The 27,612-nt window shown below is 37.6% G+C and overlaps 1 protein-coding gene across 1 annotated transcript in view; it reads right to left on the bottom strand.

The window, feature by feature from the left end:
* Positions 1 to 1,321: 1,321 nt before the first annotated feature.
* The window catches only part of NAF1 (nuclear assembly factor 1 ribonucleoprotein), a 48,111-nt gene continuing 21,820 nt past the window's right edge, over positions 1,322 to 27,612 (bottom strand). Inside the window, exons 5-8 of the mRNA XM_070415374.1 lie at positions 20,274 to 20,428; positions 14,844 to 14,895; positions 10,907 to 11,009; positions 1,322 to 7,893 (exon numbers count right to left, since the gene is read on the bottom strand). Coding sequence (XP_070271475.1) covers positions 7,427 to 7,893; positions 10,907 to 11,009; positions 14,844 to 14,895; positions 20,274 to 20,428 — 777 coding nt within the window. The 3' untranslated portion in view covers positions 1,322 to 7,426. The remainder of the gene's footprint in view (positions 7,894 to 10,906; positions 11,010 to 14,843; positions 14,896 to 20,273; positions 20,429 to 27,612) is intronic.

Below are 27,612 nucleotides of genomic sequence, written 5' to 3'. Positions count from 1 at the left end.
AAAAACAACAACAACAAAAAAAAACAAACCCAGGTTAAGAACCAGAGACTCTAGTTTGGAACAAGCAGTTTCCTAGCCTAAGACAAAATATTTTAATAGTACTCCCAAGCCCTCTGATCTTAGCAAGATGAAGTATCTCTTAGAAATGTGTACTAGTATGAATTTCTGCCAGCTATCATCTATGACAGTTTTTCCCAAAATGTGTTCTGGAGAGTAATGGTACCGGGAAATGTTCTAGGAAAAAAATAAATACGGGAATATATTTTATAATCCATATAGTAAACTGAGTCATATGAATACTCCATTTGTAGAAGATTTCATATGGTTCAAACTAACAATAATTGAATGTTATCAATAAAGTTAAAGCCTACGATTTTCTTCTGTCCTTAAACATTTTTCTGCCATAATCTTGCTAAACAAAATTCATTAGCTTGTGTTATTGCCAATAAATATAATAATTATACTTGGTCACAAACCAAACTGAGAACAAAATAAAGGAACAAACAAAAGAGAAACAGCCTCACAGAGAACAGACTAAGTTTCCAGCTGACAGGGGGCTGGGGAGCTGGGTGAAAAAGATGAACAATTAAAAAGTACAAATTGGTAGTTACACAATCATCACGAGCATGTGAAGTACAACATAAGAACTATAGTCAAAATAATATTTAATAACTATGTATGATGCCAAGTGGGTAACTGAAATATTGGGGGAATCATTTTGTAAAGTATCTGACTATCTAACCTTTATAAGTACACCTCAAACTAATACAAACTAATATTGAATGTAAACTGTACTAAATAAAACTCCTGAATGTCATTGGGACTACACAATGAAAGGCTTTAAGAGCTGCAATTATGGTTTTGCACACTGTAGTGGCTATTGAGAGAGAGTATTTTAGAAGTTCATCTTTACCATCCAAACATTACAGGCCACCATCATGTATATATCACATTTTAATAGGGAGTCTATGCTAATAGATTTTATTCTGTTGTTTTTCATGTGTGTTGTCATTATTATTATTTGGGTCACATCTCTCACTAGAAACAATGTTTAGCCCATTTAGCCTCAATATAAATAAAAAGCTTTTAGCACATAAGGTCATTTTGTTCTGTTTGGAAGATGGTTTAATATGACCAACTACAAAAGAAGCCAATGTAATATTTATTTCCATTTCACCAACATTATGAGAAGTTAAAGGTACTAACCAATTAAAATATGCATAACAATCAGGTTTTTTTGTACTAGCCTTCAAATATCTGTATGTATATATATGTGTATATATAATATAGAAAAATATACCTGTACTTTTATATTGATTGTGCAGAAGGAAATTTTGTTATTTTTCTTCATTTGTTATTCTCATTATTTTACCATTTGAAACACAAATTTGTACCTCATTTCCAAGATACTAAGTAATTGTACATACCTAATCCACCAATGATAACAATTTCAGTACAGAGCACACAAGTGAGTCAAAATGAGATGTAATTTCATTGCTGCTAGTAGCTCAAAACAACCACTTTGGTTTGATAGATGGTATTAAGAGATATTTCTCAACATTAATTTCAGGGACACTATAATAATTGTTTCATTGGTTTTCTGGAACATAATTGCTACATAACTTTGGGATTAGACTAGGTCACACAATAAGTAGTAGAGAAAAGCTTTTAGAATATTGGCAATTTGTCTGCAGAAAAGGACACAACTGTGTATTAAATCATAAATAGTGTAGCTGCAACATTACCTGAAAATGATTTTTCATAAGTAATTTTCATCTTCCAGCTTGCATCCTATTAAGTATCCTTTTTTATAGTTATACCTCAAAGCTTATTATCGCTGTATTAAATTTGCAGATACCAAAATGCAGATTTTATTAACGTGTATTCTGTAAGAGCACAAATTCACTCTATGAAGTATTTACCTAGTTTTAAAAGGTTCTAGTATTCAACAATATACTAATGTATTTCCCCTAGCACTTAATTACAGAAGTACATAGCTATTTTGAATACCTTGAGCATGTCAAGAGTTCCTAAGTTAAAAATTTTCTCTAGCCTTCGCCAAACCAACTGGGAAAGAGTGACAAGTAAACACAGAAGGAGTAACTTCTCTTCCTCTTAAATTCCCTGAATTGTGTCATCCAAAGGGTTGCGTTGCCTTTCCTGTAACAGAAAATAACTAAATGATGGGACATTGTGTAAAAGAACTAGTAGAAAGCAATGAAACCAGTTATTCATATTATCCTAAAATTTATGTAAATGATAAAACTGAATGCAAATGGCAACATTACTGCTGAAATAGAATATATAAAAATGACACATTATGCCTGAGATTCTATCTCTTCCCAAATAATTATGACTGTTATCTTAAGAAATCTTGCCTTTAGCACCTAGGGACTTAAAATGCCACTTATCTGTTTTACATTACAATAGACCAGAACTCAGATTCTACTCATCTCATATTCATCAAATGTCCTGAATTTTTTAATATACATAGTGCTCACCAACTAAAAGCAAGCAACCAAAAAAGTAGCAAACAAGTAATAGGGGTAATGGGAGCAGGGTGGAGGAGGCCAATGGAGTGGGGGGGAAGGGGGCATCTGTAATACTTTCAACAATAAAGAGAGATTATAAAAAATAAGAAAAAAAAGTAGTGGGGGTAGAGGGCGGGGAGTAACATATCAGAATGTGGGTGGGAAGAGAAAGAGAAAACGTCTATACTCTTCTTTGCCATCTCCTGTGTCCAGTTAGTATTGATAATTAAAGAAGAGATGGTTGCATTTGGTGTCTACCCTACAACTTAATTCCACGGCTCTTAAGAAATGTTCTTTGGTAAGTTCTGAAAATGTACATTCTACTCCAGTTTTCACTGGACAGTCTCAATCTAGTTCTTTCAATACCTATTTCTAATAAGTGGCAAGTATCCAGCTACCATGGACCTATCTTTTCTGTAAAATAAAGAGAACACAGTGTTACTCAATTCAATAAAACAAGTATTAGTTTAGGCAATAATTTTAATTTCACACGTTTACAACTGCAGACATGCAAGGATTTATCCACATTCAGTCATGTGAATGTTAATCTATCATAGGAAAAGGCTAATATAAACAACTAGAGGCCTGGTGCGCGAAATTTGTGTGTGTGTGGGGTTGTCCCTCAGCCTGGCCTGCAATGACGCAAGCGTTCTGCACGCGGCCTGGCCAGAGGCCAGGCTCACGAATTTCAAACCGATTCATTTGCCAACTCAAAAACTATGGCTATACTCTCAACTGCTATGATTTTAATCCTCCTGAGTATTTACATATTTTCTTCTCTCATCCCTCCCAAAACTATTCCTAGAGTTTTGAGAATCTGGGAACTTGGGCAAAGGAGAAAACAACCAAGAAATCTGAAATCTCAGTTCATTACCTCAACCAAAACCAACAGTGCCTTTTTGTTTGTATTGGCCCAACTCAAATGATCAGATCATGTGAATCATAAAGCACAAAATACAGGTGTCCTTACTGACTGTGAAAAGTCCAAAGTGTAATTAAGTGTGCTCTTACTTGGTGGCAGTGTCATTTACTCTACACTTAAACGTTTGCGTTTCCTTAGGCCTTTCTCTTTGTCGTACAGGCACACGCGGTTGCATCATACTCAGATTCGCCAGCTGGGACTGGGGAGTGTGTGTTTTTCCTACCGGTCTTCAGCATTAGCTGTCAGATGCACTAATCATTGCTTCCTTGCTGCATCTACCGCAGTGGAATGCAAGCTTCTGGCAAGAACTGCACCCAGAGAGCATTCCTGACACATGCGTGGTTTGCTTTAGCCAGGAGCTTGGCTGGAAAGTTTCCTCTAACCACAAACACCTGCTTTCAATCCCCAGAGCTGGCAGGGTGGAGGGTGACTGGGTCCCTGCTAGAAGGGGAAAGGGTTTTACACTCACTCCGCTAGGCTGCCCGACCTGAGGAACAATCTCTCAGTTAAACTCCTCCAACCCTTGTGGACAGGCTGTCCAAAGCTCTCGGGTGCTTAGAGAACACTGAGGTTCCCTCTCTGCCACAGGGAGCACGGGCTCGCCCGGCTGGAAATCTAGGCACTGGAAGTAGACAGGGAACCAGGGGAGCAGGGGCGCAGGAGGGAGCTAAATGCAGGAGGCAAAAGAAGCGCAGAAAGGAACGGAGTGCAGGAGAGAGTGGGGGTGCAGGAGAGAGTGGGGGTCTTGGGAGCTGGCAGGGATGCAGGTGAGAGCCAGACGTTGTAGGGAGCTTGGGGAAATGGGACGCCAGAACCGGTGGGTGCAGAAAGGGGTGCACTTACAGGCATCGGCGCCTGGGAGGCGCTGGCTGGAAGATCTGCAGCGGACTTCCCGGAGCCTCTGAACTGTGGGTGCGAGGAGGATGCAAGGATTTGGGGTGGGGGCAGGGAGAGACAGCTAGGGGCATGCCTTTGCCTGGGTTGGCTGCAGGAGTCTGACATGAGGCTCCTAAGGTTGGCTTGGGGGAGTGGGAGCGGGGTGGGGTGCCTGGGCTGCAGGCTCAGCACGTTCAGAAACATGCTGAGGTCCCAGCAGCTGTTCCAGCAGTGGCAGCGGCTCCAGCAGTGGAGGCGGGGAAGGTACTTGGTGCCCATGCCTCCGGCTCCATGCCGTGGCTGCTCTGACCTGGCCGCAACCTCCCTCTGCGGGCCCAGCCGCCCTGACCTCTGGGGTGTTCCCCAAACGTGGTCCAACCTCGCCACACCCCCTGCCCCCGGCCTCCGCAGTTTGGCATGGGCGCAGGGGCACTTGTCCTGGGCACCTCGGAGCCCTGCAACCTGTTATTGGCCTTGCCTCACCCCGATGGCGTGGCCACCGTGGCAAGACTGTTGGCGCCCATGTCGCTGCCGCCCCCGAAAGCAAGGGCCCCGCGCCACTATTGCAGCAGTGGACGGCCGGCATGAGCCTGCTGATGGCTCTCATCGTGCTGCTCATCCGCTTGCCTCATCGCAAGCTTCCTGGCCCGGCCACTGCCATCTTTGTCACATTAATTTGCATATTCCCACCTATTGGCCGTGGGCGCCTCCATCTGTCGTGGAGTTACGGTCAATTTGCGTACCACTCTTTTATTAGATAGAATTCTCTGAAGTAAGAAACTGAGTAGAATGTTGTATTTATCTTTATACCAGCTAGCACTTTTAAAGATCTAGGGCCACACAATTTTAAAAGTAACACTCTAAGCTCAAGGTAGGGATACAAAAATAGTACTTCTCTTCCTGGTAAGAGAGACAATAGATACTCCTCCTAATCTCCACAGACAGATGTAGCTGACAAAATACAGCTCTGAAAATTATGTGAGATGATACAGATAAAATTTAAGAAGCTATGGTTTTATTTCTCTCTCTTCCCTATCAACTCCTTCATCCTCACCACTACTCCAAACAGCACTCCCGGAAGTTCCAGTAAATGGCCAAGAAACTGTAGTAGAATATTTATGCTGAAATCTATACAGACTAAGAATAAATCCTGAAGTTAATCACCCAGGGGGGTACCTGTTAAATAGTTTACTAAGACTCATAGATCTACTGGATTTGAATTTGGGATAAAGTCCAAGAATGTGCATTTTTTACAAGCTACCCACAACTTAGGTGATAATTATAGGTGATTTCTAGGCACTTCAACATTTCAAAAACCCTAAATTAAGTATATGGAAGAAGGCAAACTGAATCTAGGTGTTTAGGTAGCAACTTCATTGAAAGCAGATATTAAATGGTATCATTCAGCTGTTTCTTTAGATATTAAATATCTACTGTCAGATACCATGGCGATTAAAACAACTTGATTTATCATTCCTGGATGGTAACATCTTACTCTTCCCATTGTACAAAAGACATTTTTTTTTTAGTGTTGCCAGATGTAATCTCATTTAACTCTGACAATATCCTATCAATCAGAAAAAGACTGTGCCATAACCTATAAGGTAACTCCTAAAGGGAACTACATTTCAAGAAAAAGTAACCAAGTATGATACATGGTGAAGTCAGTGTACATCAGAGCAAGAGCTTCTCAGCTTGTGCTGGAGAAACCCGGCAGAGACCCCTTGGCCCATGGGGAGGTGAAAAGGGGCCCAGTGCAACCAGAGTCTACGGGCTTGTGATGAAAATGGTCTCAATCACCCCGATGTGTATGCCAATATTATTTTCTAAGACTGTCAAGGAGTTTGTGAAGCACCAACTTTGCACAAAGTGTTGATCTGAGAATGAATAAAACTAGGTTCAACTCCTTGCTACCTTACTGAGTTAAGATACTTAACCTTTTTGACCCTTAGCTAGGCTCTTACTTGTTAAATGAGGACTAGTTTAGACTACTTCTAAGGTCTCTATTTCTAAAATTCCATATTTTCCTGTACATTTACATTTCAGAATGTAAAATAATACTCACTGGTCATTTGATTAAAAACTCTAAATTCAGTCATTCATTAAATATTTTATTATCTTTTTAAAATATATTTTTATTGATTTCAGAGAGGTAGCGAGAGAGAGAAACATCAATGATGAGAGAGTATCATTGATTGGCTGCCTCCTGCATGCCCCCTACTGGGGATTGAGCCTGCAACCTGAGCACGTGCCCTTGACCAGAATCGAACCCGGGACCCTTCAGTCTGCAGGCCGACACCCTATCCACTGAGCCAAACCAGCTTGGGCTCATTAAATATTTAGTAAGCACCTAAGCTGTGCCAGGCATGTGAGAATCTGGGAAATGGATATGGAAGATATAAACTCCTAGTATGGGGTCAAATGCCTTTTAGTGTGAATAACAACATACTTTATTGTCAATAATCTTTGTGTTCCTTTAAATGGTTAAATAGTAAAGTCTACTGAATAGTGCCCAAATAATGGAAATCTGCACAGATAATAAAAAGCTATAATTATAGTCACAGCTTCACCAACATATAAGGCTTTCCTTCTCTGTACCCTTCACTTGTTTGGTTTCATCAGAACATTCAAATTTACTGGTAATTTGCACTTATAATCAAAATCAACTTCCAAAGTCTAAATTTATAAAAATAGTTTAAAGACTCTCAATAAGACTTCAACATCATATTTTCAGATATACCAACAAGAAAATCAGTATGTTCAGTATGTTTTCATCCATGATGAAAGCTGCTCCAGAATCTATTCTTAAACCTATATATATTGTTTATTATACATGGATTAACAGTTTTAATAAATATTACACAATTGTAATTTCCCCTACAAATCTAAAGTGAAGTTTTCATATGGATACAATTTCACAAAGGTTATAAATATATATCAACTTACAACTAAAGGAAACATTCAGTTTTTCACAATGTTTTAAAAATCTAGATCCATAATCTCTTAAAAAAAACTTTCTTCCCATATAAAAGAAAAAGCTTTCCCATATAAAATAAAAAAAAAATCTATACATTTCTCTGGTAATACACATATTTACCTAATAGTAAGATCCAAAATGAGAAGAATTACTATCTCCAGAAGAGGAGGAGGGAGGCAGGGGTGGAGGGGGAGGAGGTGGGGGTATGGAGTATGGTATGGGAAATAATGGATGAGGTGGCATGTTAGGTGTAGGCCAACCCATGTTTACAAATGCAGGTGGTGGAGGTGGAGGAGGTGGTGGTAGTGGAGGAGGGAGTGAAAAATTATGCATGTCAAACACTGGAGGAGGAAAGGGATACTGTGGCATAAGATTATCTTGTCTCTGAGGTGGAAATCCTGAAGTCTCCTGAGGTACCATATGTTCTGAGTTATAAAACTGTGGAGGTGGGGGCCTGCCATGGCAAGGTCGAGGATATCTACCCCGGGAAAATCCTGGTGTGAATTCTCTGTTTCGATATCCTTGTGAATGCTCTGAAGCAGAGCTATGAGCATTCCAATTCTGATGTACTTCTGCAAAATCTTCACCTTTGAGCAGGGTAAAAAAAGCATAAAAACAAAATTAATTTTAATACATAAAAAAATACTGTTTAAAATTTCAATAGTCTTTTCTTTAACTTCCAATATATCTTACGGCAGTTAAAAATACATAAGGCTTAAAATGATCAATTTTAAAGCATTGAAAAAGCCAGAGAATCAGAAAAGGGAAAACTCAGCAAGGTAATAAAATTTTAGACAATGACGACTGGACTCCAACTAAACAGCAGAGAGAACACTAGATATCTCATCACCCACACTCTCAGAAGCTGAGTGGGGAGACTAGACTTCCTCCCTTAATAGGCTTAATGAGATGCCTCGACCTCCTACCAGTTCATGTCAGAGCAGGTTGAACAAGGAGCCAGTTACAGGCCTCCTGCAGTGACCCTGGAGATCACATAGGGAACCTGGACCTCTGCCTCCACTGCCACAACACAGACCTCCTCCACCCACCTCCTGCACTGGGTGGTGTCAGAGAAGCCCTAGGGCAGGGGTGGGCAACCCCTGGCAGGCGTGACAAATATGGAATGCCAGTAACTTTTGCTGGCACGCAAAACCCTCATATAATCTCCCATTTACAATTTTTTTCTTAATATGGACTTTTTTTTCAGATAAATTCAGTGTAGGTGCATCTTAGATAAATAATTTTACATAACATGTATACATTAAAAAATAAATGTATTTTTCATCATCATATACTGTGTTTTTGTCGCTCGAATGAATTTTATTATTTCTTCAAGGTTCTTCACATACATACACCTTAAGAGATATCAAATAGGTGTAACATGTTCTCAAAAAATTAGGGTTGGCACGCAGAAGAATTTTGAGTCAGAGATTTTGCTGGTTTTGGCACGCACTCACAAAAAGGTTGCTCACCCCTGCCCTAGGGGAGAGGCAGGACTTTGAGCACCACCCAGCAGTAGCGAGGCCATCCCCCACTGTTGTCAGGGGAGCAGTGATGAGGTAACCCTACCCAAGAGGGGGCCCACCCTTGCCCATCAGTAAAACGCACCTCCTGGCCTCAGGTGTCAACAGAGACTGAGAAAACCTAGACTTGTATCCCTATCTGGTAGGGAGAGTAATAATGTGACACCCTCCCTTCCTTTCCCTGCCAGAGCTGTTTTAAAAGCAAGACTGCTAAAACAGAAGATTTAAGTAACATATAGAGTCTTGTAACATAATACCCAAAACGTCCATGTTTCAATTAAAAATAACTCATCATACCAAGAGCCAAGAAAATTCCAAACTCAAATTAATCAAGGCCAATACCAAGATGACAAAATGTTAGAATTATCTAAGAAATATTTTAGAATAGCCATAAAAATGCTTCAACAAGAAATTATGAACATACTAAAACAAATAGAAAAAAGCAAAAAAAAAACAAAACAATTAAATAAAAATTTTAGAAGTGAAAACTCAACCATACAGTTAATATGTTAATTCTCTCCAAATTAATATACATACAGGTTTAATGCAATTCCTAACAAAATCCCAGCAAGACTTTCTGTCAACATAAAGATTATTCTAAAATTCATATGAAAAGGCAAAGGAATACCTAAAATAATTTTGCAAACTTTTAGAAAAGAAAATTAAGAGAAAATCTTTGGAAATAGGTCTAGGCAAGAAACTCTCAGACTCCATAAAAGAAGAACTGATAAATTTGGTTCATCAAAATTAAAAACTTTGTTTTGCAAATGACCCTTTCAAGAGGATAAAAACACAGGCTAAAGACCGGAAGAAATAATGTACAAACTCACAATTCAAGAATTAAACAGAAATATAATTAGATAATGGGTAAAAGACGTAAACAAGCATATCATTGAAGAAATGGAAAGATGTTCAATATCATTAGCCATTAGGAAAATGCAAGTTAAAATCACTACCTACCTATAAGAATGGCTAAAATAAGAAAAACAGTGACAACACCAAATGCTGGTGAGAATGCAGAAAAACAGTCACTCACACACTGGTGATGGGAATGTAAAGTGGTACAGCCACATCGAAAAACAGTGTGGCAAGTTCTTGAGGAACTACACATACAACCATCATATTATCCAACAAATGCACTCTTAGAACAAAGAAACGAAAATTTGTGTTTACACAAACACCTGTACACAAGTGTATAAAGCAACTTCATTAATATAACCCAAAGCTGTTAACAACCCAGATGTCCTTCAATGCATGAATGGTTAAACAAGCTGTGGCATATTCACATGCCACTCTGGAATGAAAAGAAACAAACTTGACACATACAACAATCTAGATCAAGCATGTCAAACTCGTTTATTTAAATGAGGCATGTGGCCCGCATGACTTCATTTATATAAGCATACTTGACATGACAAATTATATTATAGAAATAGAGAACAGATTACTGGTTGCCAGGAGTTGAGGAGGAGGTGGGAGGGAGGAAAGTGTGAGTGACTTTATAAAAAGGCAACATGAGGGATCTTTTTCTGTTCTGGAAATGTTCTGCATCTTAACTGTGTCATTGTCAATATCTTGGTTGTGATATTTTCCTGTATAGTTCTGCAAGATATTACTATTGGAGGAAATGAGGTAATGGGCATATAAGATCTCTTTATTATTTCTTACAATTCCATGTCAAGGTATAAAAAGTTTAGTTTTAAAAAGGAAATAGAAAATAGAAAAGGTATAATAAAATGAAATGAAAGTTAAAAATAAAGTATCTTGAGTAAGATATTTGGTGTCATATCATTTAATTCTAAATATGGAAGCCACTAGGTTTTTTAAGAAAAAGTGCTAATGAGCACAAATAACTCTAACAAAGTTTAGTATGTCTTTTCCCCCCAGGAGTCATTTTTACATTCTCAAGTTAGAAAAACCACCACTGAACATTTCTTGCTTTAAAATGCCTTCAATGCTAGTTGCATGGCAGGAGATAAAAAATAAAACCCAGATATTTTCTTAAATTTTGTTACTAATGGACATATAAATGTAAGTAAAGATTTTTTAAAAATTGCTATATGTTGTATTTACTCACCTGACTCATTAAATTGAGATTTAAATTTTTTCCGGCCTTGAATGCGGTTTTTTTTTCTGTGTTTGGCTTCTTTTTCCTTTTCATCATCACTGAAATCTAAGGCCTGACAGAGAAAAATATATAGATTTACATCACATGAATTTACCAATTTAATGGTACATACTTAGAGATGAGAAGAATAATCCCATTAACACTGTCACTAAAAGATACTCTTTTGATACATAGTAGTTGCAGTAATATCTGAATTAATTACACATCATAGAAAACTAGTCTTTTTTTTTTTTTTTTTATAACTGTCAAAAGCTCTTACTAGACACAGGCCAGTAATCAGATGAGTACTCAAGGCTTTTTGGTTTTTTAATTCCTAGGAAGTTTCTGATAGGTAATTTTAAAATTCTGATTTTCACAACCTTGAGATATAGCTACTTCCTCGTTAGAAGTTTGACTTCCAGTTTAGAGTCAAGATTCATCATAGTACCAGCCAAAAATGCTAAAGAAAGGATCAGTTAGGAATATGCAAATGACAAAGTATCAGATCTAATATAAATATAGGAGAACGGGCCCTGGCCAGTGTGGCTCAGTTGGCTGAGAGTTGTCCCATGCACCAAAAGCTCACTGGTTGGATTCCTGGTCAGGGCATATACCCAGGTTGCAGGTTTGATCCCCAGTAGGATGCCTGAAGGAGGCAACTGATCGATGCTTCTCTCTCACATTAATGGTTCTCTCTCGTTCTCTCTCTCTCTCTCTCCCCCTTCCCCTCTCTCTAAATTCAATAAAAACGTATTTTGAAAAATAGGAGAATGTTATACCTTTTATTCAAAAATTTACACATACCCAGTATAAACCAAGCACTGTTCTAAACACCATACAGATATTCATTTTTTACTAATATAATGTCAAGAATAGTAAAGGTTATAAATAAACAATAAGGCAAAGTAAGGGCAGAGAAAATCTTGAGGGATGTTATTTAGAGAGGATTTCAGAAAAAGGCTTTGATAAGCAGATACATGCATGAGGCAACTTCCAAGAGGAAATCATTTTAAATTATAAGAGAGCAAGTCATAAGTAACTAAGAATTGAGATTCACTGTTATAACCCACCAAAAAAAATAAGACTTAGAAGCTTTATATATTATGGCTTCTATGCTTTCTTAGATTTCAGGCATTTATTATTTTATTAATATCAAAAAACAGATCTTATGTTTCTTAGAAAACAAAGGCAGGCCCACTGTGTATGCATGTGTCACATTTAAAAGGATTTATAAAATCTTATAATGTATAGGATTTTCAGTTCAGTCTTGCTGAAATATATTCTAGATCAAATCTTCCATGAACCAAAAGTCCATAACTTCAGAATCCATGATCAAATTCAGAAATATCAAAAGATTTTAGCACCTTCACATACCTTTACTGATCTTAATGTGGTAAGATTTTTAAGCTCATGTGAAATCTGCTATCTGCCAGGCAGTAGAAAGTATTGAAATCAGATGGAAAACATTTCTTTCTCTGAAATTGTACAGTCAAATGAGAAGGTAGACACATAAACCAATGAGCAGGTGCTATGATTTATTTAGTGCTATGGCAATAGGAGGCTGAAGGGAAAAAAAAGGCAAGGAAGATTTCTTGGTATGGGTAACCCAAGATAAATCTCTAATGATGAGTTAACAGTTAAAATAAGAGAAAGGAAATTTCCAAGGACTGAGAATATGTATAGAGGCTCAGTATATTCAAGAAATGAGAATGGCTTTCTAAGACAAACTGAAAGCTTCTTAAAGAGAAAAATCAGACACTGAAATTAGAGATCAAACACTTAGTGTGCTATTTTAAATAACTTGGCATTGTCCTATAAGCAGGAGAGAGACATTAAAGGATTTTAATTAGTAATAGGCTATTTTAGAGAGATAGTTTTGCCAATATTTTGCTATCACCTCCCTACAATCAGGGAGGTGAAATCATTTTCCTTAAACACAAATTAATTTAAATTTGCATTCATTAAACACATTCATTTATAAGTATCCATACATCAGAAATGAATATGAAAGTGCTTAAGATGCATTCTCTGTAAGTTTTAGCTCCTTTATGCAAGCCCAACATTTCCTATTTGCACAGCATGATTTTTTAAAAACAGTTTAAAACCCAGATATTCCAAATTTTAATCTATATTTAATATCAAGCCATATTGTAAACTATAAAATGTCATCATCATAAAATAAACTTTAGAATTTTAGAGTTTTCCATATTATGAAAATAACGGACAGTCAACTATTTAGAAAAAAAATGCATGAAGTATGCTCAGATTTAATTTCATAATTAACCTAATCAAACAATTTTATAAACAGTGAGCATTACCATACTTAGCAATATAAGAATATTTGCACTTCACTGTAAAGTTTCGAATACTTTAAAAACATGTAATTTCAATAATAAAATGCCCTATACATAATTAAGAACATTAAATGATTCTTCAGGGCCTTAATGGAAATCACATGTATATACAGCATAAACTAGAAAATAAAACCCCAGGGTAATATGGATACTAAACTAAGATTACTCACTCGTCAAATGACTCACAGTGGTTAAGTGACCCTCTAAGTGAGTATTGCCTGATTCATGTCTCAGCAAAATTAGACATTAATATAGATCATGAATCTTCAGCATTGAGGACATGTAAAATAAACAAGGTTAAATCTACAAATACCTAGAATTTATAATACTGAGAAACTTCATCAGAACTACTGAGCACATATAAAGACTCTCAATTATAATCATTATTTTATACTATATAAATTCATACTATTTTCAAGAAATGTATACACTCATTGCTGTAATTTCTGTATTTTAATAACTTAAAAATATGCTTAAATATCTCCATGGAAAGGGAAATCAAGTAATTCTACAGATTATCACTGACTCTATTTCATATCTTTTGAAAGACCGTGATATCAAGCTACTTCGGAACATAAAACTAGTCTGATTGGCATAGATTCAAAAAATAAAATAAACTCTTTTTAAAAAGAAAATCTTTATTGATTTCAGAGAGAGGAAGGGAGATGAATAGAGATATTTCAGAGATAGAAATATTGATGACTAGAGAGAAAATTATTGATTAGCTGCCTCCTCCATGTCCCCCCTACTGAGGACCAAGCTGGCACTGGGGCAAGTGCTCTAACTGGGAATCAAACCATGACTTCCTGGTTCACAGGTTGATGCTTAACTACTGAGCAACACCAGCCAGGCAAAAAATTCTTTTAAATAAGGTAATTATGCCGAAACCGGTTTGGCTCAGTGGATAGAGCATCGGCCTGCGGACTCAAAGGTCCCGGGTTCGATTCCGGTCAAGGGCATGTACCTTGGTTGCAGGCACATCCCCAACAGGAGGTGTGCAGGAGGAAGCTGATCGATGTTTCTCTCTCATTGATGTTTCTAACTCTCTATCCCTCTCCTCTCCTCTCTGTAGAAAATCAATAAAACATATATTTAAAAAATAAAAAATAAAAAAAATAAAAAATAAATAAATAAGGTAATTATATTGTAAAAATGGAAGGGTAGGTAGATTCTAATAATTCTGTACCTCCAAAACAAAGGCAGCTTATTAAACACGCCATTAATAAATATCTTCATGCCTGACATGGCAAAATCACTAAATTGAAGAATAAAATTTTTAAAAATAACAATTCTCTCCAGGTATTAAACTGATTAAAAACAGGAGATTATAAGTGAAATGATATGCTAATAATTATAAAAATGTGACTGGAAATATCTTTTAAATGATCAATAAAAAATTCTTATTGAAAGGCATACAGCAGTCACTTGGGAGACAGGATAATGCATAGGCTCACAGAGGGCATATGAAGAGCATTAAGGTCAAGGATGATGAATTTATAAGATTAAGTCCTGCCTTACTTTCTAAAATATTGTGCAAAAAGACTTATCCTTACGTCTGGTGGCGGTTCTTGATCATTTTCCCATGATGCATCCGATCCCTTCTCCCTAGGAAGAGAAAACAAAAAGTCAAAGTACTTGCTGACTTTGTTAAGCACCTGTAACTTTACGGTAACAAAAATAATAAAAGTATCCCCTGGCAGGCGTGGCTCTGGGTCAGTGGTTGTGGTTAAAACGTCAGCCTATGCATCAAAGAGTCACGGGTTCAATTACCAGTCTAGTGGGTTGCAGGTTTGAAACCTGGCCCAGTCGGGGCACATACAGGAGGCAACCAATCATTTGGATCTGTCTTTCTCTCATTGTTTTTCTGTCTCCCCTTCCCTTCCACTCTCTCTAAAAATCAGTGGAGAAAATAACCTCAGGTGATGATTAGCCAAAATAATAATAATGTTAAAAGTAGAAGACATGAGCTCAACTCTTAATTCTGCAACATACATGAAAATAAAAGCTAAAAATAAAAGACCATTTTTATGTTCTTTAACTTGTTTCTGAAGATGTGGGAAGCTCATAAGAAAAATACAACATTTGGACATTTTAGAATTGGGGGTGAGGAGGTCAGAATAAGAAGCGAAGGCTGTGGTGTGCAGACAAAAGTACTTTTGCAGTTCACAAGCATCTCCAGATGCTATGACTTGATTAATGCTTTCATGATATCTGAGCTCAGTTGACAAAACTCACTTCATTAAATGCTTATTCTACACAAACTATAGGTCAGACTGTTCCAGGTGCTAAGGACAGAAAAACAAGTATGAGGCATTTCCTTATCTTAAGATTTTATGGGTTTAATGGTAATGATAACATGACATTCTTTTTCCTCAATTTACCTGAAGAATATCAATACTCCATGAATAACCAATGCTTATTCAGTGATTGTCAAAGCAGAGATGGTAAAAGGCTATCTAGTTTGGGGAGGAAGAGGAGTTTTGAAGATTCTGAAGGACAATATAATCACAAGCATTAATTACTTTTAGTGGAAAGTTTTATACTCCATGACCAACAAAAGTACATATATCTACTATGAGTATAATTATAATTTAAGAAAGCTCATTTTAAATCTTTTTTTTTTTAAATATATTTTATTGATTTTTTACAGAGAGGAAGGGAGAGAGATAGAGAGTTAGAAACATTGATGAGAGAGAAACATCGACCAGCTGCCTCCTGCATATCTCCCACTGGAGATGTGCCCGAAACCCAGGTACATGCCCTTGACCAGAATCGACCCGGGACCTTTGAGTCCGCAGGCCGATGCTCTATCCACTGAGCCAAACCGGTTTCGGCCATTTTAAATCTTAGTAATCTTTTTGATTTAATAGTTTGACAATATCTTATTATTTGATTATATTAAAACTAGTGACCTGATGCACAAAATTCATGCACATTAAAGGGAATTAGAGGAAATATTTTAATATTGCTATTTGCCCTTTCTCTAATAGAAGTGTCAGAGATGAAAGAAAATTAGTAAAATGTATATGAAAATCTTCCTCCTGTCAGAGTCTGGGGCGCGCCATGGGAACCAGAGTCAAATCCCCGTCCACCCATGTGCGCCTCGAAATCGCGCGAGACCCAGAACCAGCAGGCCCCACCCCCATTGGGCTAGACCCAGACCTGGCCGGCCCCACCCCTGTCAAGGCCTGCTGGGTGGGGGGGCGCAGCCTAAGGTCCTCTGTCAAGCCCAGCAAGCTCGGGGGGCATGGCCTCAGATCCCCTGGCCCGGTGCAGGGGGTGCGCCCTGAGGTCCCCCGTCAAGCCCCGCTTGATGAGGATGCGGTCTGAGGTCCCCCGTCAAGCTCTGCTGGGTGGGTATGTGTGTGTGTGTGTGTGTGTGTGTGGGGGAGGGGGGGGGTGTGGCCTGAGGTCCCCTGTCAAGCCCCACCAGGCGGGGGGGTGCAGCCTCAGGTCCCCTGCCCCAGCCCAGTGCCATGCAGCCTCAGGTCCCTGCTGATTGCTCATTAAGGCTCGTTATGGGAACTCGGCCTCTGCTGCGGGCACAGCCATCTTGACCATTAAGGCATGACAGTCAATTTGCATATTCCCTCTTTATTAGATAAGATACTAGAGGCCCAATGCCCAAAATTCGTGTATGGGTAGGGTCCCTAGGCTTGGCCGGCGATCAGGGCCGATCTGCAGGGCGATCGGGAGGGGGGGGGATGGGGGGGGGCTGCTGCCACACACCTTGGCTGGCCTGGGGCCTGCAGGCAGCTCCTGCATTGAGTGTCTGCTCCCTAGTGGTCAGTGAGCATCATAGCAACAGGCTGCTATGCCATTCAGTTGATTTGCATATTAGGCTTTTATTATATAGGACTAGAGGCCCAGTGCACTGGTAGGTTCGCTAGTGGCTGGTGGCGGCCGGCCGGGTACTCTCTCTCTTCCCCTGGCTGCCTGCCGCTGCCGGCCAGGGCCTTCCTCTTTTCCCCTGGCCACTTGACACCGGCCAGAGCCTCCCTCCCTTCTTCTGGCCACCTGCTGCCAGCCAGAGCCTCCCTCCCTTCTCCCAGCCGGCCCCACTCCCTGGTCAAACTCCTGGAAGAACTCTTGGTCGAGGGGACAATTTGCATACTAACGCTTCTATTATATAGGATTAAAAAGTATTAGTCCCTCACTGCTTTAAACTAGATCTCAAAAATAAATGGGGTTCTTAAGAATTCATTAAAATCATTAATTCATTAATCTTAAATCCCTAAAATTCAATTGACAGGTGTCAATCTGGCACAATATGGAAATCATTAAGTTTGTTCTGAAATTTTGATTCAGAACTTTGACATTATACGTGAGGCATTAACAGTGATTTTTCCACCACTTAAAAAAAATTATCATTGTACACCTATACATTTAACATAGCTCTAGTACTCCTTTTTTCCATATATGCCATCTCATGGCCTGTGGTGCCTTTAGTTTGGACTTTAATGACACTAATGGGAAAAGTGCCCCAAATAGTGCATTTAGTTTTGAAAATCAAAATCTACTAAAGAAAAGATCAAGAAACATTTGAAAAACCACTTTTCACAGAAAGTTCATGCGTAGGTAGCTAAGATTTAAATAGCCTTCCTAGAGGCAAGTTAGCTGGAGTGGAGCTGACCTTCTCTATCTCAAAGGCAAAGTATTCCACTGAGTTCCCATGACAGACACCAAAATGCAGTCTTGAACAGAACAGGCTCTGACCTCTCCTGAGGTCAAAGTGGTGCCTCTGCAGAGTAGGCCTAATTCCCCAACTCTTTAGTTTATTATTTCTTTCCAGGACAAAATTCTTGTTCTTACAAATAAAAAACAAAGACTGCTCCTATTACTCAAAATCTATTTTAATAAATATTTCAGAATTTTTTTTTTAGTTTTATCTGTTTTAAGCTAAAGAATTTATATGGCAAAAGAAAAATATATGGCATATCCACAGCAACACCCTAATATTCAAAGCAGAATGGAATACTAATTATTTAAGGCATGATTTTAAAATATATTACATAATCTTTACAACTTTGCTGTCTATTTAATTCACCTGTCTTAGCAGTTATTTAGAAAAATTAACTTTACACAGCCTGAAGAATAGGTTAGGTTTTGTAAAATGGTCTTTCAGATAATTATGTAAATTCTTAAACATAAGCTGAATTAATTATCAGGAACAAAATTTTCATTTCTGAAATAATGAATGAAATTCAGAGACCTGATTTAATATGTAAGTAGTATAGAGACTTTCTTATGCCTAGTACTTTTGTCATAGCACTAATACTATTCACTGCTTGAAGATGCCTTTCTATTTCTTACAAAAACCATATCCCTGATGTTTCACCTATGAAAGAGACTTGTGTGTCAAACTGAGTGCAGTCTTTTTGGATTTAAGATCCCCACTCCCCCTCCCAATGTTTTTTGTTTTTTTTTAAAATATATTTTATTGATTTTTTACAGAGAGGAAGGGAAAGAGATAGAGAGTCAGAAACATCGATGAGAGAGAAACATCGATCAGCTGCCTCCCGCACATCTCCCACTGGGGATGTGCCCGCAACCCAGGTACATGCCCTTGACCGGAATCGAACCCAGGACCCCTCAGTCCGCAGGCCGACACTCTATCCACCAAGCCAAACCGGTTTGGGCCCCCTCCCAATGTTTTGTGGCCTTTTCTTCCACTTCTAATTTGACAATATTTTTAGTAGCTCATATTCATTACAGCTTTATGAAGCATTCAACTAATTTTTATAGAAAAGGCTATTCTACTTGAACTATATGCCATTAGTTTACATAAAAATTAAATTAAATAATAATGTTTGAATGATATAAACAGCTTTACAGCTAACACTTAGCAACACAATTAATACAGAAAAATACACAACCAGTGGGAGCATACATATGCAGAAATATTACTACCCACATACTTTAGGCATCATTTAGCATAAGTTACAGACAAAATGGAAGTAGTAAGTTATCACTTAAGTAAATTCTGTTTATCACCACTTGATACACAACTTTCCAGGGACACATTTTAGTGGTCTCTTCTGTAAGTTTACAATATCCAAGCAACCTGAAATCTCCTTATTTTCTTTTTTTCCTTGAGAATTACGAAGTTTCTTGAAAATTATGAAATAAGCCTAGAATTTAATCCAATAAAAATTTTATTTAAAATGGAAAAGAATTTTTTAAATGGTAATACTGATACTGAAGTAGCATGTATATATAAGAATGCATGTAATGAAAAATGCAGTGAATTAGAATTCAGAAAGTTTATATGGCCCAAATATATTGCTACTAGTTGGAGCAAATCATTGTCAGCAAAATATATGACTGATCTCTAGCTGTAAAATTTGATAATTGTAGCATTCAGATGTGTTATTAGGAAGATAAATGAACTAAAAAAGACAGATACTATTTAAAACTACCACTGCTGAGAATTATTCCTTAAATATAAATATTAGATTGAAGCATAGTAACCTCCATCTTGTATAAAAAACTGCTGTTTGAAATTCTCTGCTATTGTTAGATAGTCCCTTATTCTGTAAACTGTCATTTTTAGACAGTCTCTTATTCTGTAAAATAACTGTTTTAGTTTGAATAATAGAAAAAGATAAAAACTTAACTGTCTGACCTTGCAAGCTAGCCATCTAACGTAATGGACTAATACTGATAATAATTCCCATATTCTTATGCCAAATGTTTGTTATTTATGTATCCAAGATTACAAACTGTCTGTAACAATAACTCACACAGAGCTCTTTGTAAAATCTGCAGATAAAGAAGCTCAAAAGGTATAAATATGGGTATTTCCTGTGTGACTTCGCACAGAGATTTAGAAGAAATACCTCCCTCTGGGCCGTGTGCAATAAATGACTCCTAATTAATTGGGTCATTAAGGCGTCTTGTATCTCACTCGCAGATTTATGATACAAGATAAGCAAATAACAACTAAAATACAGTTACTGGTGGTGGTGGGGAAAATTACTTACTGTTTTCCTGTGAATACATATTGGGTGAAGTCTTTCATTGATGGAGCAAAATACATAGTGTCCTTCATTTTAATACCTTTACTCTCAATGTGTTCTGAAGAATTAAACCGTAATACATAAAATGGGTGTGCAACAGGTCCAAATATCTCAAATATCTATAGAATAAAACACAAAGGCCTCCTTTAATATATAATGATTCAAAAAGCAAAATTTAAAATGAAAAGCACTGATACTTGTTATAAAAGGTAATTTTGTCAATGTCAAAGGAATAAAATGATACAGTAAAATATTATAACCAGGATATTGACAATGATACAATAAAGATAAAGAACATTTCCAAAACAGGAAAAGATCCATGTTGCCTTTTTATAGTCACTCATATTTTCCTCCCTCGCACCTCCTCCTCAACTCTTGGCAGCCAGTAATCTGTCTAGTTTTCAATTAAAAATCACTCATGATAATGCAAGGGTTATATATATAATCCTACCCCAAACACTCACAGGAAAACTTGACTGTGTACACATAAGCAATTTAGCTAATCTGGAGTTATAAGAAAGGATTTAACAATATTTTTAAAAACTATCAGCTTCAAAGTATAGATTTTAGGGTGGCTAATACCTGAGAGGTAAACTGTGAAGAACTTCAGACAAAGCAAGGCTCAGACCAACCTACTTCATCTCAAAGTTCCATTAAACCTTGACTCCCTGCTCAGTCTTTCCACCTGACTTTGGATATTTTGTAACTTCCACACTATCTAACCAGAGATAGAAAAGGAAAGAATAGGCTGCAAGGGCAGTTTGAGAAACAGAATTTAGGACAGTAATTATAAGATATTTACTTTAAGCTAGGCAAGTAGCTTTCTTTGTATCTTAAATAACAGTATACATTCTGTAGAAATACTCATACAAAAATGTAACCTACCTAATGTTTTATACTTGCCCTGTCATTTCAGGTGGTATTCTAAGTGTCGTTCCACTTGGCTCTAGCATTTAATACTTGCCATCTCTTATTCAAAGCAGTACCTTTCTGCTAAAAGACCTCAAAGGATTCCTGTCCCATAAAGGGGTCACAGACAGACACACACACCACTACCACATAGCACAGACATAGCAGAAGGTAGGTTGGGAAAAAACTGACAAACAGAAAAGTAAAAGCATGCTCAGGTACCCAAATTCATTCCACTGCACAGGCCGGGCTTAGATGTTCTGTATGCAACATGAACAAAGTTCCTGCAGCTGGAGGACTGCCTGAGTCAGCTGGCTGGACATCCACAGAAAGCACTCCAAGAGAGAGTAAGCCAGCCACATTCTCCTCCCTTTCCACACACACCATGCTTACCCGTTAGTCTAAGAGGGACTAGTTAACTCCCAGTTTCTCTGGGAAACAAGAAACATATCAAGGAATTTCCAGGCCCCCAGAACAATGCCAGAAAGCTGTGCCTGTGGGACGGGGTGGGTGGGTGGGTGTGTGTGTGTGTGTGTGTGTGTGTGTGTCAAGATCTGCATGCTGCAGCTCAGAGAACAGACTTCAGTGTTTTCAGCTGATGCAGCTTTTCACTAAACTACCAAAAGGGGAAAGAGGGAGATGAACCTCCACAGTCATCCAGAATTGAGTCTATCAATCACTGTATACAATTTGACTTCCCATTAATAAAAATGAAGTATAAAAATAAAAAATGAAAGAACAGTATTGTACTTCATTGACTAAGTCAAATAATTATTTCAATCACCATGTATATTACACAAGTTACTGAGGGAGGAAAAAAATACTCTATCAATATAATATGGAGACTTCCAAAATATCATCACATATTACCAAGCAAGCCAGCAATAAAAATATTATTTCTAAAAAGATCAGTAAAAAAAAATTTTAGAATATAATAGAAGTAATCCTGTTATTTGCAGATTTTAATATTTCCTACAACTTTTGTGTTTATTATACTATGTTAGTAAAGTTTTGGTAATATTATTATATTTAAAATCTTTTTTCTTGAAATATTAATGTTTATTGAATATAAAATTATTATACTTAAAATCGTTTTCATTGAAAAAATTCAGTAAAAATTCCTATCCAATGATATTTGACAGAAAAATAGATTTGATGGTTCTGGTTTATTAAAACGTAAAACAAACAAAAACAAAACCTACTCTAACACTGAAAACTAAATGCAAAACAAATAACCAACAAATTCATATTATAAAGGAATAATACATGGCACAAGTTGACCTTTATTTAAAAATCCTCTGATATTAAAAAACTAAATATTAAAAATGGAATTTCATTCATTATTTATCAAAATAAATTAATCATTATTAAATAACTAGAGGCCCAGTGCACGAAATTCATGAATGAGTAGGGTCCCTAGCCACCCAGCCCATCCTCCACACCCCCGCCCGGCCCCTCCTACTGGTCCCTGGTCCTTTGTCTGCCGGGATCCCTGCTCCCGCTGCCGCCATTCCCACATGCTGATGGCGCCGGCCCGCATGGAGCGATTGGGGAGCAGGGGAAGGTGGAGAAGCCCTGGGGGGCGATCAGGGCCAGCGTTGGCAGCAGGTGTGAGCGCCGGGCGAGACCATGGTGCTCAGGAGCAAAGAATTTTCAGTAACCACCAGAGGCTCGCCCCGATGACAGCCACCGGTGCCCTGCCTTGGTCTGGCACCAACCCCCTCCTCCCACCCCTTGCACCTGCTCCACCATCCTGCAGCGGCCCACGCCCACCATGTTCTGTGCTCTCCTGCCTGCAGCTGAGGCCTGCCATGTTCTGCACCTGCCCCCTGGTAGTCAATGCATGTCATAGCAAGCAGTTAAGCAGCCTTAGCATATCATTAGCATATCATGCTTTGATTGGTTGTTCAGTTCTGTCGTTCGGTCTATTTGCATATTACCCTTTTATTATACAGAATAATTAATATCAAATCATTATTAAAAGGTAAAAGGTAGAAATGACAAATCTGAAGTTGCTCTCCTTAGGTCAATGGGAATGGGGAGGGAGGTAGAAGGGAAATAAGTCAAACCATCTGGGTGGTAAAATCAATTTTGCTCCTTTTTAACTTTAAATTTTTGAGTAAATGGGGAAGGGGATAATTCAACCTCCTTACAGAATCAGTGAATTTTAAAAAATACACTGGTAGGCCGAAACCAGCTTGGCTCAGTGGATAGAGCGTCAGCCTGCGGACTGAAGGGTCCCGGGTTCGATTCCGGTCAAGGGCATGTACCTGGGTTTCGGGCACATCCCCAGTGGGAGATGTGCAGGAGGCAGCTGATGGATGTTTCTCTCTCATCGATGTTTCTAACTCTCTATCTCTCTCCCTTCCTCCCTGTAAAAAAAAAGTCAAAAAAATGTATTTAAAAAAAAATACACTGGTAGAACTAACAATACTTCCAACCCTCTCCCCAACTCCTGCCATTACTTGGGGGAAACATTTCAAGGTGCTTAGATTTATAATCAAATATTTTTGATAGACTTCTAACTTTCTTGAATTTACAATGCTTTCTATGTAAAATTTAGAAATAAGTTGAATTTTTCTCTCTGGACTTATACATAGCTAGAATTAGAGTTATAAATCCAGCATGTCAAACTCAAAGGCTAACACAGCCAAATAACAAGGTTTAATAAGTTGACGTGGGCCACAAAAAACAAAAACCTTCAATTTTCATAGAAATGTAGGTTTATTTTGATAGAGACATGCTGAATACAAAGGGCTGAAATAAATGAGTAATCATTAACATAAAATAGAACATTTTAATAAAAATTAGTATTTTTTCATAAACATTAACTTACCAGACACTGAAAAACTGCACAAATTAATAAGAGTAATGCAAATAAACCTATATTTCTTGTTCTCCGAAAGTGAAATATTTCCTGTTGCGCACACCTAACAAGTCAGTACAAGTCTAATGATGTTTACCCTAATTCCAAAACCAGATAAAGGTATCACAAAAAAGAGAACTACGGGCCAATATCCTTGATGAACATAGATGCTAAAATCTTCAACAAAATTCTAGCAAATCTGATCCAGTATTACATTAGAAAGATCATACACCATGACCCAGTGGGATTTATTCCAGGGATGCAAGGGTGGTACAATATCTGCAAATCAATAAATGTGATACATCACATAAACAAATTGAGAGACAAAAATCACATAATCATATCAATCGATGCAGAAAAAGCATTTGACAAAATCCAACACTGTTCCTTGATAAAAACTTTCAGCAAAGTGGGAATCAAGGGATCATACCTCAACATAATAAAAGCCTTATGTGACAAACCTATAGCCAACATCATACTCAACGGGCAAAAACTAAAATCATTTCCCCTAAGAACAGGAACAAGACAGGGATGCCCACTTTCACCACTCCTATTCGACATAGTACTGGAAGTACTAGCCATAGCGATCAGACAAGAAGAAGAAATAAAAGGCATCCAAATTGGAAAAGAAGAAGTAAAACTGTCATTATTTGCTGATGACATGATATTGTATATAGAAAGCCCCAAAGACTGCATCTAAGAAGTACTAAACTTAAGTGAATTCAGCAATGTAGCAGGATACAAAATTAACACCCAAAAATCTACGGCTTTTTTATACATCAATAATGAACTCACAGTAAGAGAAACTAAAAAAATAAATCCCATTTACCACTGCTCCAAAAAAATTAAGATACCTAGGAATAAACCTAAGTACGGAGATAAAAGTCCTGTACTTGGAAAACTGCAGGACATTGAAGAAAGAGATGGAGGAAGACATAAACAAATGGAAGAACATACCGTGTTCATGGACTGGTAGAATCAACATCATTAAAATGTCCATACTACCCAAAGCAATTTATAGGTTCAAGGCAATCCCCATTAAAATACCAATGGCATATTCACAAACGTAGAACAAACTCTCCAAAAATTCATCTGGAATAAAAAAAGACCCCGAATATCCACTGCAATCCTGAGAAAGAAAAACAAAGTTGGAGGAATCACAATACCAGATATCAAGCTGTATTTCAAAGCCATGGTTCTCAAAACTTCTGGTACTGGCACAATGGAACAGAACAGAGAAACCAGAAATAGACCCAAGCCATTATGCTCAATTAATATTTGACAAAGGAGGCAAGAGCATACAATGGAGTAAAGACAGTCTCTTCAATAAATGGTGTTGGGAAAATTGGTCAGATACATGCAAAAAAATGACACTAGATCACCAACTTATACCATACACAAAAAATAAACTCAAAATGGTTAAAGGACTTAAATGTGAGACGGGAAACCATAAAAATCCTACAAGACTCCACAGGCAGCAAAATTGCAGACATATGTCATGGCAATATCTTTACTGATACAGCTCCTAGGGCAATGGAAACTAGGGAGAAAATAAACAAATGGGACTACATCAAATAAAAAGCTTCTGCACAGCAAAAGAAACCATTAACAAAACAAGAAAGCCCACTGCATGGGAGAACATATTTGCCAATGCTATCTCAGAAAAGAGTTAACCTCCAAAATTTACAGGGAACTCATACAACTTAACAAAAGGAAGATAAACAACCCAATCAACAAATGGGCAACGGACCTAAATAGATACTTTTCAAAAAAAGACATAAGGAAGGACAAGAGACATATGAAAACATGCTCAAAGCCATTTATCATCTGAGAGATGTAAATCAAAACAACAATGAGGTACCTGTCAGAATGGTTATCGTCAACAAATCAACTAATCAACAAATGACAAGTGCTGGTGAGGATGTGGAGAAAAAGGAACCCTCATGCACTGCTGGTGGGAATGCAAACTGGTGCAGCCACTGTCGAAAACAGTATGGATTTTCCTCAAAAAGTAAAAAACGGAACTCCCATTTGACCCAGTGATTCCACTTCTAGGAATATATCCCAAGAAACCAGAAACACCAATCAGAAAGGATATATGCACCCCTATGCTCATAGCAGCACAATTTACAATAGCTAAGACTTGGAAACAGCCTAAGAGCCCATCAGCAGATGAGAGGATTAGAAAACTGTGGTACACCTACACAATGGAATACTATGCTGCTATAAAAAAGGAAAAACTTGTACCATTTGCAACAGCATGGATGGAACTGGAGAGCATTAGGCTAAGTGAAATAAGCCAGTCAGAGAAAGATAAATATTACATGATCTCATTCATATGTGGGATATAATGAACAACATAAACTGATGAACAAAAACAGATCCAAAGACAAGGTAACACTGAACAGACCGTCCAACCTCAGAGAGAAGGCAGGGGAGGGAGGCGTTACAACCATGCATACAACCAAAGGACTTGTATGCATGTATATTAACATAACCAATGGACACAGACACTGGGGTGGTGGGGGCCTGTCCTGGGAAGTAGGAGTGGTGGGGGGTAGAGGGGAGGTCAATTGGGAAAAAAGGAGACATATGTAATACTTTAAACAATAATTAAAAAAAAGACTAATGACGTTGCTATTGGCTGCTAAAATATTCACTGCTATTATTAGTGGAGAGAAATGGTTTGCCTGCGCGTAAAGAAAATGAATGCAACATGATTATAGTAATCAGTTATTAGTGAACATTGTAGTTCAGTATTAATAATTATGTATGACAGGATATTGTAATAATTAAGTTACAAAATTTTTATTAAAACATTTCTTACATACCATTATATTGGCTGGGCCGCAAAAACATTTGTTGGAGGTTGTGAGTTTGATATGCTTGGTGTAAATATTGCATTTTTATCTGACTTCTTTCAAAGTCAATGACAGAAGAGCTGAATATTAACATTACTAATTACAATTATAGGAATGAGAATTCAAATGTATTGGAGGATATAAGAAATGAGAATTTAGAGGTACACTGAAATTGAAATTATTTAAGTTAGCTATTTAGTAAAAAAAAGGACAACTGTCACAAAAATCATAAATAAAAGGAATCATGGAAATAATCTGCTCAATTCATAGTGAGAAAAATACAGAAATAAGTTTTCCTTTGTGTCTTTTTCCTTTCCCTCTTCTACTACTTTCTTGAGAACAGAAAGACATGTTTTGTTTTTTCACCAGGGCAGAATGTACTATCCCAATTGGCAGGGAGAGCTAGACACAGCACAGTCATCTACTCATTTCCCATTCCTTTCCTCTCTCAACCTTCTCTGAGGTTAAGCCCCTAATGTATCTTTAACTCCTTAAAAGTCACCAGCAGTACCCATAATTGAAGCAAAAGTATAAAGCCTAGTTATTTGAAGGGGAAGAAAGTAGAGCATCATCTTCAGACATTTAAAAGTCTTTGTTCCTCTCACAAACCTTCTCAATAATTGCCAAAATATATTAGCTCTAGACTTCAATTAATTCTGCCACCGAT

This window comes from Myotis yumanensis, unplaced genomic scaffold (assembly GCF_028538775.1).
Source record: "Myotis yumanensis isolate MYYU_CA2020_CCGP unplaced genomic scaffold, mMyoYum1.0.hap1 SCAF_5, whole genome shotgun sequence".
In the NCBI taxonomy this organism is placed as follows: Eukaryota; Metazoa; Chordata; class Mammalia; order Chiroptera; family Vespertilionidae; genus Myotis; species Myotis yumanensis.
The sequence above is the reverse complement of the archived record's forward strand: the minus strand, read 5'-3'. Positions and strand labels throughout refer to the sequence as shown.